This window comes from Pteropus medius, unplaced genomic scaffold (genome assembly GCF_902729225.1).
Source record: "Pteropus medius unplaced genomic scaffold, Ma_sr-lr_union100, whole genome shotgun sequence".
Lineage (NCBI taxonomy): Eukaryota > Metazoa > Chordata > Mammalia > Chiroptera > Pteropodidae > Pteropus > Pteropus medius.
In genome coordinates this window covers 2,388,487-2,402,877 of record NW_024356397.1, presented here as the reverse complement: position 1 = coordinate 2,402,877, position 14,391 = coordinate 2,388,487, and the positions used below count along the sequence as shown (strand labels likewise).

Here is a 14,391-nt window from a genome sequence, read left to right as displayed (position 1 = left end):
AGAATTCCCTCAGGGACTCTAATGCAAATGTTCAGTTATTTTTCATTCCATGGCCTGACACGTTAGATGTTGGTTGGTGATCATCTCATTGATCATTGAGTGATCATCTCAGAAGCCCGTAGTGCACATGTAAGAGAATGGAACTAAGAAGATTGAACAGACTCATGGAACAGAAGCATCAGTTCAGTAATTTCACACATTCATTTTTGGGGACAGCTGACTTAAAGACTGCTGGGTGGATTATACACTGGGCTTTGCTAATCTAGGAAGGTTTGTGGGAAGAAGAAGACCTCGGGCATCCCTGCTGGTTGACTGTAACAGCAGCTCTTGGGGAAACCCTGGATCTTGTCGCAGTAGCAGGTGTGCTCCCTGATGCCTGGCTGACCAGGGCAACAGCACTTGCTGGTCATGACAGAAAACCAGCCATTAAAGTTTGGGCCTGTTCCCAGCCTCTGTGGTGATATTAGCAATCCCTATTAATTGCCAAGGCAGCAACTTTTCTTTGAATTCCTCAACAATTCAATACTAGAGCATATTAGTTCTGGAAAGGCAAGTAGTAGTAGTATTAATAGTAATATTAGCTAATACTATGCTTTTCTAAGCTCTTTACTTACCTACATGAGTGCATTTAATCCTCACAGCATTCCCAAGAAGTAAGTACTGGCATTAGTCTTGTTTTATGGTTGAGGGGACCGAAGTACAGAGGGGTTAAGTCACTTTTCCAGGGTTAGTGGGTGGCAAAGGCAACACTCGAACCCACCCAGTCAGGCTGCAGAGTCTGTGTTTTTAACACATTTTACTATCTTTCTTTAAAGATCTCTGTTTTTTCTCTCCCAGGGAAACCTGGAATTGCTCATCGAGACTTAAAGTCAAAGAATATCCTGGTGAAGAAAAACGGCATGTGCGCCATTGCAGACCTGGGCCTGGCTGTCCGTCATGATGCCGTCACTGATACCATTGACATTGCTCCAAATCAGAGAGTGGGAACCAAACGGTAGGAAGGCCCTAGGCCTCTGTCCGTGCCCTACACTTGTTCCGAGCAGTCGACGTGTGGCCCTTCCCGTTGCACAGGAGAAGGTGTAGAAAAAAGAGGTGTAATCCTTGCTCTAAGACAGCAGAAAGTAGAACACCCACTCCCCACACTGGAAAGCTACACAGTTACATCTAACAGATATAAGTGCCAAGAGCACAGCTCCATAGAACTGTATACACATAGTTGTTGGTGGTGTTGGGTAGTGGAGAGCAGCAGAGAAAGAGAATCTGGAACAAGATTTGGAGGGCGCATAGGCACCGGACTTGCCTGTGGGGAGAGGGAAATGTTGCTGTCCAAAGGGATGGCTTGTGTAGAGACCCCCGGGGAGGCAGGAAGCATGTTTTGCTTGGGGTTTAGAGAGCAGGTTTGCCAAGCCAGAGCAGAGGTAATCTAGAGTGGAGATTAGGGCACCCCCAGGATTATAGGCCTGCTTCCCACTTCATACAGAAGTGAAATAAGGACTAAGGAATTGTGATTGCAGATTGACTTCATGAGTTGTGAACGGAATTGTCTTTTAATAGGATGGAACAGGAGGTCTGTTTTTCTGCTGAATCTCAGTGCATTTCACTGAATCATGTTTTTTCCCTTTGACCTGAATGAATGACCTAAGCCCCAAAGTGTGAGGCCTGAGGTGATCCCCTGATTTTCCTTACTGTGTACGTGGAGGGGAGTGGCTAGAGTAGTACTAATTAGCTGAGGGGTACATTGATGACTATCTGGAATGAATTTTCACATATCTGTAATCAGGTTAGATAACAGAAGTGCAGAAGGACATTTAATGTCAGCCCATTCCTGTGGTTACATTTAACAAAGTCCAAGACCTTTGTAGCAATCAGATTTTATGTACTACTAACTGCCCTATGGCCCACAGTACAAGTACCTTTGCCAAGAAATCAAAACATGCTAAAAGTAAATCTTGATGGTTAAAAAGTAGCAATACAAATAAGAGTAGCCTAGTATCATCAAACTTACTCTGAAGTATTTAGATTCAAATCCAAAACACATGGGAGTTGCAATAAAGAGAATTGATCTCTTCCTCCTCGCCAAGGGGCTATCTTGGGGTGATGCTTGCCAATATTCAGAGGGCCCCTGAATCAATAAGTAGAGAAGTCATCTTTTTCTGTGCACGATCATGTTTCCTTTGCTGTTGTAGATACATGGCCCCTGAAGTACTTGATGAAACCATTAACATGAAGCACTTTGACTCCTTTAAATGTGCTGATATCTATGCCCTTGGACTTGTATATTGGGAGATTGCCCGAAGATGCAATTCTGGAGGTACCTTTCTTTTCTGCCTTCTCTTGCTCCTGCCTCCCAGTTCAGGATGCTGGATTACCGAGGGTGTTGGTGTTCTACTGCCTTCTTTCTTTTTGCAACCTGTTGGATGCCTAGTGTCAGAGCACATGACACTTAGGGTTCTCATCAAAGATAAGGGAACCTTGGAGGCAGTTATGCAAAGGGTGTGTTTACTCTTTAGACCAGTTTCTAAAATAGTGTTGTACATTGCGATAACCATTTTGGAGGTTCAGTTGGCTTTTTTTTTTTAACACATTGTTTTTATTGGTTTGTGGAGGTTGAGAAAGCCTGAGTGGGAATAGCACAGGACTAATACAGGAGTCTCCTTTACATAGGAGGCAGTATATGCTAACATACTGGCTCTCAAGCTACATTCCTGGGGAACATAGGGTTTCCTTGATAGGATAATAGTGGTAATTTCTCAATTTTTAGGAGAAAGCTTAATGCATAGAATTTTCTCAAAATGAGTTTTTTTCTCCTGTATTTTTTTCTTAAATCTTCCAAAGATTTAATTCCAAATTTGCAATTGCTCATCCATGTCAGAATCCAGTGAAAGGTAGTATCAGATATAGCAGAAAACATTTTTTTTCATCAGCTTAGTACATCAGTATTTTACAATGACTTTCAAGTATTCTGCCACGTGATCAAGTTCAAGAACCCTGCCCTCAGCCATTTATCGTAGATGTAAGTGATTCCATGTCAGTGGAAGGTGATTAAATTAAATTAATTAAAAAGAACTGGTTAGTCTTCCAGCAGAACCCTTTTCTGTATTATTGCCTTTTTCCATTTATGGTATTTTTGGAAAGACCCAACTTAGGGAGAGGGCACCCAGGTATTATTCATGGAATTATACATCTTAAATTTTGATCATTATATAAAAACAGATTTTAAAAAATCTAGTCACACAGGTCTTAAACTGAATGAGTTAATTTTTTTCTTCCTCATATCAATTATAAATTTAGGCTAAGTGTATATTAATAATGCTAACACCACTTGTTATATATAAACTTATTTAATCTTTGTTACAAACTTATACCCGGAAAGTGGGTTCTATAACTGTCACCATTTTGCAGTTGAAGAAAATTTATCACAGAGAGATTAGGTAGTTCGTCCAAGGTCACACAGCTAATGAAACTAGGATTCAAACTTTGGCAGACTGAGGCCAGAGCTTAAGCTCTTAACTACCCCTTAGATAATTACTAAGTCAGATTCTGTTTAAAAATCTCTCCTATTAGCTCAAGTTTTTCCTGGAAAAGGCCATGAGAAAGCTATATTGGATTTTTTAAATTAACTTTTTATTATGGAAAATATTTCAGTTTGGTAGGTCTAAAAGATAAGGACCTCAAAAATATACTCGTATCACACTAAAAAATGAACATTAATTCTTGATGTCATTTAACATCAGTGTTAAGAATTCCCCAATTTTTTCCTAAATTTTTTAAAAACAGTTTGTTTGAATCAGAGTTCAAATAATGTTCATCCATTGCAGTTGATTGATGTACCTCTTAAGTCTCATAATCTGTAAGTTTCACCTCCATTTTTTTCTTCCACGGTTTTTAATTAGAGAATCCAGTCATTTGTCTTATAAAGTTTTCCTGTCTAGATTTTGCTGATTGCCTTTTCATGGAGTTCATATGTTCTCTTGTTTCCTATAATAGTTAGATTTAAGACTAGTATATATATTCCCACCCCACCAAAACAATCCTTCTGTTACAAGGCGCATAATGGTCTCTCTTTTTGTGAAGTTAACAGCCATCGATGATCATTGTCCAAATCCAAATTTATTAAGATTGAGAAATGCCAATATTATGATTCTGTCAATCTTCATGTATTAGCTAGATTTCTTGAAAGAGAAACTTATCCTTAATTGTCTCTGGTTACCAAGATGTATAATTTAAATAAGAAAGACAGGAAAAATACTTGACTTTTATTTATTTACTATTTTTCAAAATAATGAGTTTGTTCTCTGTTATCCTACAAAAGTGACTGAGGTTTTGGGGGTTTCTTTGTTGTTGATGTTGTTTAGTATCATTATGAACTGGTGGGTTTTAAATATTTTCATTGAAGTTATTAGTTAGTCTTACTGTTGCTTAAATATTCTCATCTTTGGCTAGTTGGCAGCTTTTCAAGTTAGTGCCTTTTGACTTAACCTCAGTGGTCTTTGATAGTTTTCTTGTGTTTTGGTATGAAAAAGATGTCCCTGGCTAATCTCGTGTACTTCTTGCTCTATATCCAGATCAGCCAAGCTCTCCAGAGAGCCCTAGATCCTCTTAGTGGGAAGTAGTATTTGCAGATCACAGTGTGGTGGTTCTCACTGGCTTTTGAGTAATCTCTTCCTTCTATTGGCAACTCAGGTGAACTTTTTTTTCTCCTAGGAGTCCATGAAGAATATCAGCTGCCATATTATGACTTAGTGCCCTCTGACCCTTCTATTGAGGAAATGCGAAAGGTCGTTTGCGACCAGAAGCTACGTCCCAACATCCCCAACTGGTGGCAGAGTTATGAGGTAGGAAGCTCCCCCTGCCTGGTGCTGCTTTTCCATTTGCCTGATTTCTCTATCTTACTTGACAGTAGGTCCAACTCCAAGGGTACTGCCGAGTGTCACTTATGATATTCCACTATGTGCTGTTACACACTAAGCCCTGAGGGGCCACAGTCCCTTGTCCTGGGCACTGTCTGGTCTCCTTTGGAATGGACAGACTAGTGGAAGAAAAAGAGTTGGTCTCCAGGCACAGATGAGAGAGGTGGGCAAGAGACAGAAACAAAAAGCGAGCAGGAGCAAATAGACCTGTCTAACTAGAAAAGTGGCTGTGGAGCCACAAGGGTGAGCCAAGCACTATGGCTGAGTGAAGAAGAAGCCTCCATGAAGGGTACAGAATAAGGGATTGGACTTAGCGAGAACATGTCTGTGAGAGAGGTGGCCTTTCTAACAACTCAGAAGAGAGGAGGGTGGAGAGAATTTGAATTTGGAAGAGATGGCAGATGAAGTGGGAAGGGGACAACATTTGGTAGAAAGAATTGATATGAGGACTAATTTATGATACAGGTTCCTAATAAACATTGTTCTTAAAGTCTTCAGAGGGTTTGCCTGGCTAAGTGCACGTGGGCCTCCTTTTCCCTCAGGGTTCTGCTTTTAAGGAGTATAACCACTAGAGGGCGTTTCTGCATTGAAGAGCAAAATTACTTAGTTCACATTTTAGGGGATGCCTTCTCATTGCTTAGTAGAGCAGCACTTTCCAAAATGTTCCTTGGAATCCCCAGGTTAGGTATACTTCAGAGGATGAGTGCGAAACTGGAAGAGCTGGTTTTACTGCCCTCCCCCACTCCCTCTTCAGTCAGTGCTGTTTACATGTTGGGATTCAACTTAGACAAATAGGTTCCACTGTTACACAGAATTTTGAAAACCACCGGCCTAGGGCAGCAATTGAGGAACTTTATAGCCCTCAACAATCAGCACAGTCCATAGGTGACCTTCCATGTCACCTCTTGGCCCTACCATAGTGGTCGCCTATGTCGTCCTGGCAATGGCAGTGTAGCGTTCTGCCCCTGACAAGATGCTTTCAGGCTTTCAGGGGCTGCTTTCCTACTTCTTCACCATGCCCCTCCCCCAGTCTCTGCATACGAACCGTGGGATTACAGCCAGTGTGTGCACCTGCCAAGGTGTATCCCTGGTTCATATGCTGCTTTTTAAAAGAACAATGAGTAAACAATCAAACCTGACAGAAATGATTTTCAGATCGCAGTCTGTTGTGGATATTTCTTTCAAGATTACCCAGATGATGGGGAATGGCCGACTGTTCTTGCAGAGAGGGTCTCCCCTCTTCAGGATGCAGCTTTCTCCTTTTGCCTGCACAACCTGTCCCTTAAGGAAGGGTGCGCCAAGGGGAGAAGTATGTTGCAGAGCATTTTCCTAGGGGGAGAGGAGATTTTGATGGACTGCACTGAGAAATGAGGAAGAACCTAGGGACCAGAAAGGCTTCCACAGGGCAGGGTCAAATTGACACCCTCTGGTCTCTGTGCAGGCGTTACGAGTGATGGGGAAGATGATGCGGGAGTGTTGGTATGCCAACGGCGCGGCCCGCCTGACTGCTCTGCGTATTAAGAAAACCCTTTCCCAGCTCAGCGTGCAGGAAGATGTGAAGATCTAACCCTGTTCCACTCCCCCTACACAACAACCCTGCGCAGCAAGGACTATACACAGAGCTGCCATGTTGAGCGTACGATGGAGGCCTACCTCTCGTTTCTGCCCAGCCCTCTGGTCAGAAGCCCTGGCCTGCAAGAGGGACAGAGCCCAGGAGACCTGCTCACTCTCACGTTGGGTTTGAGACACAGACACCTTTTATATTTACCTCCTGATGGCATGGAGACTCTGAGAGCGAATGGTATGGAGAACTCAGTGCCACAACTCAAACTGGTTGTAGTGGGAAGTCCCGCAAAACCCAGTGCATCTGGCCGATAGCCAGGAGTGGTGCCGGGGAAGCCTGGGAGGGCCCAGGCGAAGCCGAATGTTGCCAGTGCTAGCTAGCACTGAGGATTTTCCTCCAGGGAGCAACTCCAGCACATCGAGATGACCCAGAGGAACCAGAAGTGCAGCCCCTCTCACAGGCAGCTGTGGGCCCCGTGCTCCGCCCTCGCACGGACATCTGGAGGGACTGCCAGTGGAGGCAAAATCTGCCGCCTGTCTGTCCAGCCGTGTGTGCATGTGCCGAGGTGCGTCCTCTGTTGTGCCTGGTTCGTGCCATGCCCTTAAACGTGTGTGTGTGTGTGTGTGTGTGTGTGTGTGTGTGTATGTGTGTGTATGTGTGTGTATGTGTGTGTCTATAGGTGCGTACTTCCCTGCTTGAGCTTTTGGTGCATGTGCAGGTCAGGGGTGTGGTTGTCATGCCGTCTCTGCGTGCTGGTGCCTCTGTTCAGTAGTGAGCAGTGTCTTGTGTCCTGGTGCCCTTCTCGGAGGTCTCCCTTTCTTCCCCCACTCCCTGGAACCCTGAGCCACGGTCGTCCTCCCTTCCCAGCAGGCTGCTCTGCCCACCTTATGTCAGCAAAGCTCTCCCTCTCCATTTCAGACCGGAACCAAAGCTGGCCCAGTTGTCCATGGCAGGCGAGGCTTTTGGGTCCAAATGTGAAGGAGGGGTAGGGCAGGCAGGGAAAGCATCTTAGTGGAAGTCTCGGGTGTTGTAGTCAGTGTCAACCGTGGGAAATGAGCCAGCCCAGGGCATCAGACTCGGCAACATCAAGGAAGGCCCAAGGAATTTGAAGCCCAGATCTTGGGACTCAGATTGGAATGTCACATCTGTCTTTCATATCCCAGATTCTGGAAACAGCAGTGTATATTTTTGGTGGTAGGTTTAGGGTGGGGAAAGGAAAGGGGGGCAAAGAATGGGGAGGGAATAGGGGTGGGAGGGAGGCATCTGCATGGGTCTTTTACTGGATTATCTGATTACGGTGGAGGGAAGATATAAGGCTTGCACCCACTTCAGGGGCCCTTCTAAAGGGAACAGCCTGAGCTGAACCTGATATTTAACCTGAGTGTAGTATTTAACGATGTCTAGAAGCACGGTTGTGGGTGGTGGTTTGGTCAGCATATCTTAGGTATATAATAACTTTGAAGCCATAACTTTTAACTGGAGTGGTTTTAGGTTTTTGTTTTGTTTTGTTTTTAATTTTATTGGGAGGGTCTGGATTTTAACTTTTTTTAATATTAAGTTTTTATAAAAGGAAAACCATCTCTATGTGATGATTACCTCTCAATCTATTTGTTTTTAAAGAAATCCCTACAAAAATAACCACACACAAAAAAATGCTTCAATCATACGCACATAGCTCGATCACACTGGAAATGTCTGTCCTTATACCTGAGCCTGTCCCCACCCAGCAGTGAGAGCTCCTCCTTGCCCCGGGAGTTAGTCTCTCTTGAGCTTTGTCCCCCGACCCTGCCTATTCTATAAGCGGTTTTTGTGCTGGGGCCCTAGCTTTTTGTGCATTGTCCAGCTGGTTGCACCTTCTCCTCCCCCAGGCATTTATTCAACAAATGTTTGTTGAGTGCCTGCTGGGTGCCAGGCGTCGCGCCAGGCACTGCCAGTGCAGCTGCGAACAAGACAGGCTTGGGTCCTACTCTTGGAGCACTGAAGAAGGAGCTGATCCAAGTTAGTGGATGCCTGTTTTGGAACCAGAAGTTTTCATACAGTAGTTGGTTCTGAGAGCCTTTTGAGCCTGGAATGATTGCTCTTATAGAAGACCACCAAGGAGCAAGGATGCCCCTCCTACACACCAAAGAGACCGGTGGTGGGCATGAGAGCCCAATCACTGCATTCATTCTGAGCCCCTCCTGCCCCCAGGGGAGCATGTTATGGATGCAGCCTCAGAGCACCCCTGCCTCCAGCCCAGCGATTCTCTGCCAAAGCTTGTGGAGGAGGGGGAGAGCCCTCTCCCTGCTTACATGTTTCCCCTATGCCCTGGCCTTCCTATTTATTTTCCTGATGTATTGCCTCTTTCCTTGTGTTAAAGGAGATCTTCCCCTAACCTTTTGGGCCAATTTACTGGCTACTGATTACTTTCCCTTGAATACCAATTGTCATCAGGGGGACCTTCTTTCTCCACCCCTGTGGACCCCCCACCTCTCCACCCTGCAGCAGAACCTGGCGGGTTCTAGGTGGTAACAGGAATTAGACTCCTGTGTCCCTTTCACAACCAGCCTCTGGGATCTGCCAACACTCCTCAACCCAGGGATTCCCAAGCCACTAGCCACTCCCCAGGTGGCCCTCCTGTCCTCACCACGGACAAGTCCAGCTCCTCCAGGGGAAGACTGAGCAGTTTTTTGGGAAGCTCTCACCTTCACCCCCACCACTCAACACCAGGAGTTAGAGAGTTGGGGAGAAACTACAGCCTGAAGCGTGCTGTTTGGCCCTGAGGCCAACCCTGATCCTTAGGGCTACCTGCACCTCTGGATTCACAGACCAAGTCCAAGCCCGTTCTTATTGTCGCCATCAAGGCCCCCGAACGGCATTCTCGGTACTTCTGTTTGTTTTTGTACATTTTATTAGAAAGGACTGTAAAATAGCCACTTAGACACTTTACCTCTTCAGTATGCAAATGTAAATAAGTTGTAATATAGGAAATCTTTTGTTTTAATATAAGAATGAGCCTGTCCAATTTCTGCTGTACATTATTAAAGTTTTATTCACAGAGCTGTTCTGGTGCTGTCTCTTTTCTATCTGTGGACTGCTCCCAGCTGTTGTCAGGGGGAGTTGGGCACAGGCAGATGTTCTAAGGTAGTGTTTCTACCCTCCCACCTGCTGGGGTGTGTTGTCAACACGCAGCGGGTCACATCAGAAGGGGGGCTGATCTGCTCAAGTTGGGTCTCCGACTGTTCCTCTGTGTTTCATAGAGGAGGGCCTGGCATGTGAGAGGGATCAGAAGACACTGAATACCTTTTCTTGGGCTTTGTTTTGTCTTTTAGCATTGTTCTCTTTATACAAAGGAGGGTCTTGATCCTGCTTAGTCACAAATCACTTGGTCTTAAAGGCAGCCTAACTATCCAGGTTTTTGCTTGCCTCGATTTTTGCTTCCTCCTATGTCAGAGTATAAATGTGAATTTGGGGATGCTTAGGTGACTTTGATATGAGAGTCTCCAGTGGGTCCTCTGGTATTTTCACTGTGGGGGGTAGCTGCGAATGCCTCTCAATCTCAAAGCTGAGGGAACTGGGATTAAAGTCCTAGAATCTTAGAATCTTGTGTTTAGATGGGACCCTAGAGGTCGCCTGATCTACCACCCATGAGGCACTTGACTCCACGCAGGATTCCTGCCACAAGGTTGCAGGCCTGTGCTGCGACACTCAAGACTACAAACTTCCACCTGCTGGCCCTCTGCTCTGTAGAAAGCTCCTATGTAGAACCAGGCAACCTCCATGTGACTTCTATCCACAGGCGATTCAGAGCGCTTTCTCTCTTCCATATAAGGTCCCTTAAAATACTTGAAGGCAGCTGTCATGTTATCATGGATCTGGCAAAGCTTAGAGTTTCTTCAGTTAATATTAGCAAATACCAAAAACTTACCGTGTGCTAAAGCAATGTGCCAAAATTTGCTTTACGTATTTTAACTTTTAATTCTAAAACAGCGTACGAGGTGGGCATTACCATCCTCTCTTTATGGATTAGGAAATTGAGGGTTTGAGAAGTCAAGTAAGTTGCTAATAAATAAATGTAGCTCAAGAGTGGAAAAGACCTTGGGTTTGGGATGTCTGATTACAGACTGTGGGTCTTTAGCCTCTGCGTCCAGTCTCTATGGTTCCGCATACTTCCCGCATGCTGGTCGCTCTCTGCTTGAAGATTACTAACAGTGTTTCGCCTTTGTAAGGCCCATGACAGGATACTTGAATTCATCTAAATGGTGTTATCACTTGGGTTTTTGTTTCACACATTTTAAATTTCTGTCACCCTAGGCCGTGTCTTCTGATCTCTGCAGTCTGGAAGACACTTGCTAAATATCGCCAAAACAAAATTAAGAGAGAGAGTAACGGTGTTCAAGAGACACTCAGGAACATGTCGGATGCAGAATGAAGGTGGCAGGAGGGGAGAAGTCTTTGGATTAAGGCAAGAATGGTGTGTTAGGGTTCTCCAGAGAAAGAGAACCAATAAAATGGGTGGATAGAGACATATTTTAAGGAACTGACTCAATTGTGGGGGCTGGCAAGTAGAAATCAGGCTGACAAGCTAGAGAGCCAGGGAAGAACTGATGTTGCATCTTGTGTCTGAAGGCAGTCTGGAGGTAGACTTCCTTCTTCCTCAGGGGACCTCAGTCTTTTAAATCTTTCACCTGATTGGATGAAGCCAGCCCATCCACGTTAGGGAGGATAATCTGCTTTCCTCAAACTCTGCTGATTTAAATGTTAATCACATCTAAAACATACCTTCACAGCAACCTCCAGATTGGTGTTTGACCAAACAACTGGCACCATACCCAGCCGAAAGTTGGTGGGCATCCCATGGTCAGGGTGGATGGGATTTAAGGACTATGGCATATAGACCTGGGTCTGTCAGGGAATGCTCCTTGGAAGCCAAGGATAGGGGCTAATGGGGTAGGAAGATTTAAGAAACAATTGGAAAGACTAGGCTCTAAATAGATTATTATTCAATAATAAGTGCTTATTGAGTAACCTTAGTGTGTAAAGCAGTAGGCAGAACACAAAGTTGAACAATCTGGTCCCTGCTCTTCAGTACAGAGAGGACAAGTCAGAGTTTGGCAAGTCCCATTACAGAGCAATACATAACATGTCATGGAAGCACAGATGAGGTGCCTAGGGAAATAAAGGATGGGTCCCTGTCCTCCAGGGGTTCCCTAGCTGGTGGAATGGACTAGTAAAGAGATAACTACAATGGGTTGAGAAAGGTGCTATGAGAGGGGTAGACACAGAATGCCCTGGGAACACAGCACAGACAGGAGGTTGGGATCAAGACAGGTGATATCTATTTTGGAGTAGCCATTGGCCTGCTGATTGGGGAGAGGAGCGGGTTTTAGTCAAAAAGAATGTGCCACCATTCAGGAACCACAGATATTCAGTATGGCTAAAGCAAGGGAGCCAGGGGTGCAACGAGGGAGTCTGTCGGAGCTGTCACGTGCTGAGAAGGCAAGGCTTCATCCTGGGGGCCACCAATGCCATCAGTTCCCCGTGACAGCTAACCCAGATGGTGCTAATCTAACAGTCATTTTTCCTCTTGAGTCTGGACTTGGTCCCCAAAATTTTCTCAACAGCATGTTTATGTGGATGGAGTTGTCCCATAAAACCTTTTTGTCATTCCTGATGTAGGGAATAGTCCATTTAAAGCAGGGTTTTAAGCAGGGGAGAGATGCGATCCTGTGAATTTGGGGATGATCGCAGTGCTCACGTTAGGAGGCAATTGCAATGGTGGTAGTAGGAGCAGCTAGAAGAAAGGGAGAGACGGTGGAATGCACAGGTTTGGGGTGTGAGCAAATGCAAATGGTGAGGGAAAGAGGGGAGCTGACCAATTTGGAGTAAACGGGAGAATGTTAGCCCTGTGTACAACGCCGGCCCCTCCCCTGGGAGAGGGAACCAAGGATGAACCACTAGAGCAGCTGTGTTTGCTGAGAGGGTGGAGATCTGGGGAGTCTAGGGCCCTAAGAGCTTTCATTTTTCTGTCCTAGCTATCTGTACCTGTTCTGAAATGAGGCAGGGTGAAGTAATTCATACCCTCTGTCTTAGGAGTGGTGCGTGGATGCTGTAAGGAAAGGGGGAGAGGTAATCCTCCCTTCCTTCCGCCAGTCTAACATGTTCAAGCCGAAGACACCTTGCCACCCCAAGAGACAAGATAATCCCTGGCCTCTAGGTGGGACTAGACTCAGAGGCCACCCATGTGAAACACAAATAAACTGCCATATCTGCCTTGCTCCTACTCCCAGACCCCCTAGAATCCAGTCTTTGGGCTGTAATGGATTCCCCCTGCTGCTGGGCTCCTGCGGGCCCAAGTACCACACACAGACACTATCCCATGGAAACTATTGAGCAATAGGAGCCATTAAGAAAAACAACCACTCCCTGCCTGTCAGCTGCCCACCGGCTGTCCATGCCTCCCTCAGTGTCATGCAACTGAGGGCCCAACCCCTCATTCCTGACCAGAGAGCCAGCTGAGTCCCAGGCCCTCTCCCTCTCACCTCCCCCTGCAATACCCAGAGAGGAGCCTGGGTGGCAGACTAGTCATTCCTTCCAGTTCTGGGATAAAGATTACTATGCTAGAGTTCTGACATTGAACGAGATTCCAGAGGGTCCTGAGCTTCTGGAACTCTCTCCCCCAGTACCCCAACTTCCTTAGAGCTTGACGAGGTCGGTAGAGGTAAGATCCAGCTCTCCCCCATTTCTTCCATGAGAGACTGCTAAATGTTAGGTATCTGCGCAAGGGCTTGTGCCAAAGAGAAGAGGATTTACCTTGGCCTGGTCCATTATCTGAGCCCCTGCTGTCTGTGCCTTCAGCACCGGCCAAGCCCTATTCTGAGAGCTGGGAGCCAGGGCAGCTGAGGCGAAAGGAAGCCAAACCTGGGGAGCTCATTCTGAAAGGCAAGGACTTGCTCTCAGGAATAAGGTACAGGCTGAGTGTAGATGTATAAGGAGCCAGAGCCATTGGGCTTTTGCAAGGAGGCTTCCCAGAGGGAGGAGAAAGGAGGGAGAGGTCTCCCAGTATGAAGTTGCTGGCAACATGCAGCATGCTCCCTCTACCTTCCTGAACTTTAAGGAACTGCAGAAGATAGGATGAGGAAAACAGAAGCTAGACGAAATTCAGTCTTAGGAGGAAGTCATGGAGGGGGTTGGAAAAGGCAAAGCTTTAGGGGCCTCATGTACTGTCTGCTGTGTGGAGGTCACAGCACTGAGGCAGCCCACCTGTCTGCCCTCCTGATGAATTTCACCTTCAGCAGGGCAGCACTGGCTGAGATCCGAACACAACCTCCTAACTGTGACACGGGTGCGATTCCAGAACCCAGTGATTAAAGGAGAGCTTGGCGTCTAGGGCACACAGACCCTCTGGGATAGGAGAGGAGTGAGTTGTAGGAGATCTGTAAACCAGCTGGGATTCCAGGTAGAGTCCAGCACCAGCCGTTCAATCTGGTTTGAAAATTTTCCACCAAGAGACTCATAACCACCAGAGGGCATCACCATCCCATGGCATCCTGGGCTCCCCAACATCTTCCTGGAGAAATTGGGGAGAGCAGGAGGAGGAATCAGGCACAGGTCTCTGGGCTCTCAGGGGAGCTACCTGCAGCTGAATTAAACAGTTTCTGGAGTCAGGAAACCTGGGATCTAGTGGGTTCTAGTTCCTATTCTGCCACCATCTTTCCCTTCCTGGCGTCAGTTTGCCTCCTCCGTTAAATGAGGGCTTGGGCTACAAGGTAACCTTCCGGACCACAAGGCCCTTTCCAGCTCCGAAATTCCAGTAATTGGGGAAATCATGCAGTGAGCCTGACAGAAATTGCATCTCCTGGGCCCTCCGTTACTCTGGGGCTCTCTGGGGCTCTCTGCTTGGCAGCAGGAAGAAACTTGTGTGACCCTCATTTCTCT

General features: G+C 46.2%; 1 protein-coding gene across 3 annotated transcripts in view; it reads left to right on the top strand.

Annotated features, from left to right (window-relative positions):
* The window catches only part of ACVR1B (activin A receptor type 1B), a 32,193-nt gene extending 22,680 nt beyond the window's left edge, over positions 1–9,513 (top strand). For all 3 annotated transcript variants that reach the window (XM_039862077.1, XM_039862078.1, XM_039862079.1), the window contains 4 exons: positions 838–994; positions 2,187–2,311; positions 4,705–4,835; positions 6,352–9,513. In XM_039862077.1, the coding sequence (XP_039718011.1) occupies positions 838–994; positions 2,187–2,311; positions 4,705–4,835; positions 6,352–6,477 (539 nt within the window). In that variant the 3' untranslated portion in view covers positions 6,478–9,513. The remainder of the gene's footprint in view (positions 1–837; positions 995–2,186; positions 2,312–4,704; positions 4,836–6,351) is intronic.
* The last annotated feature ends 4,878 nt before the right edge of the window (positions 9,514–14,391 follow it).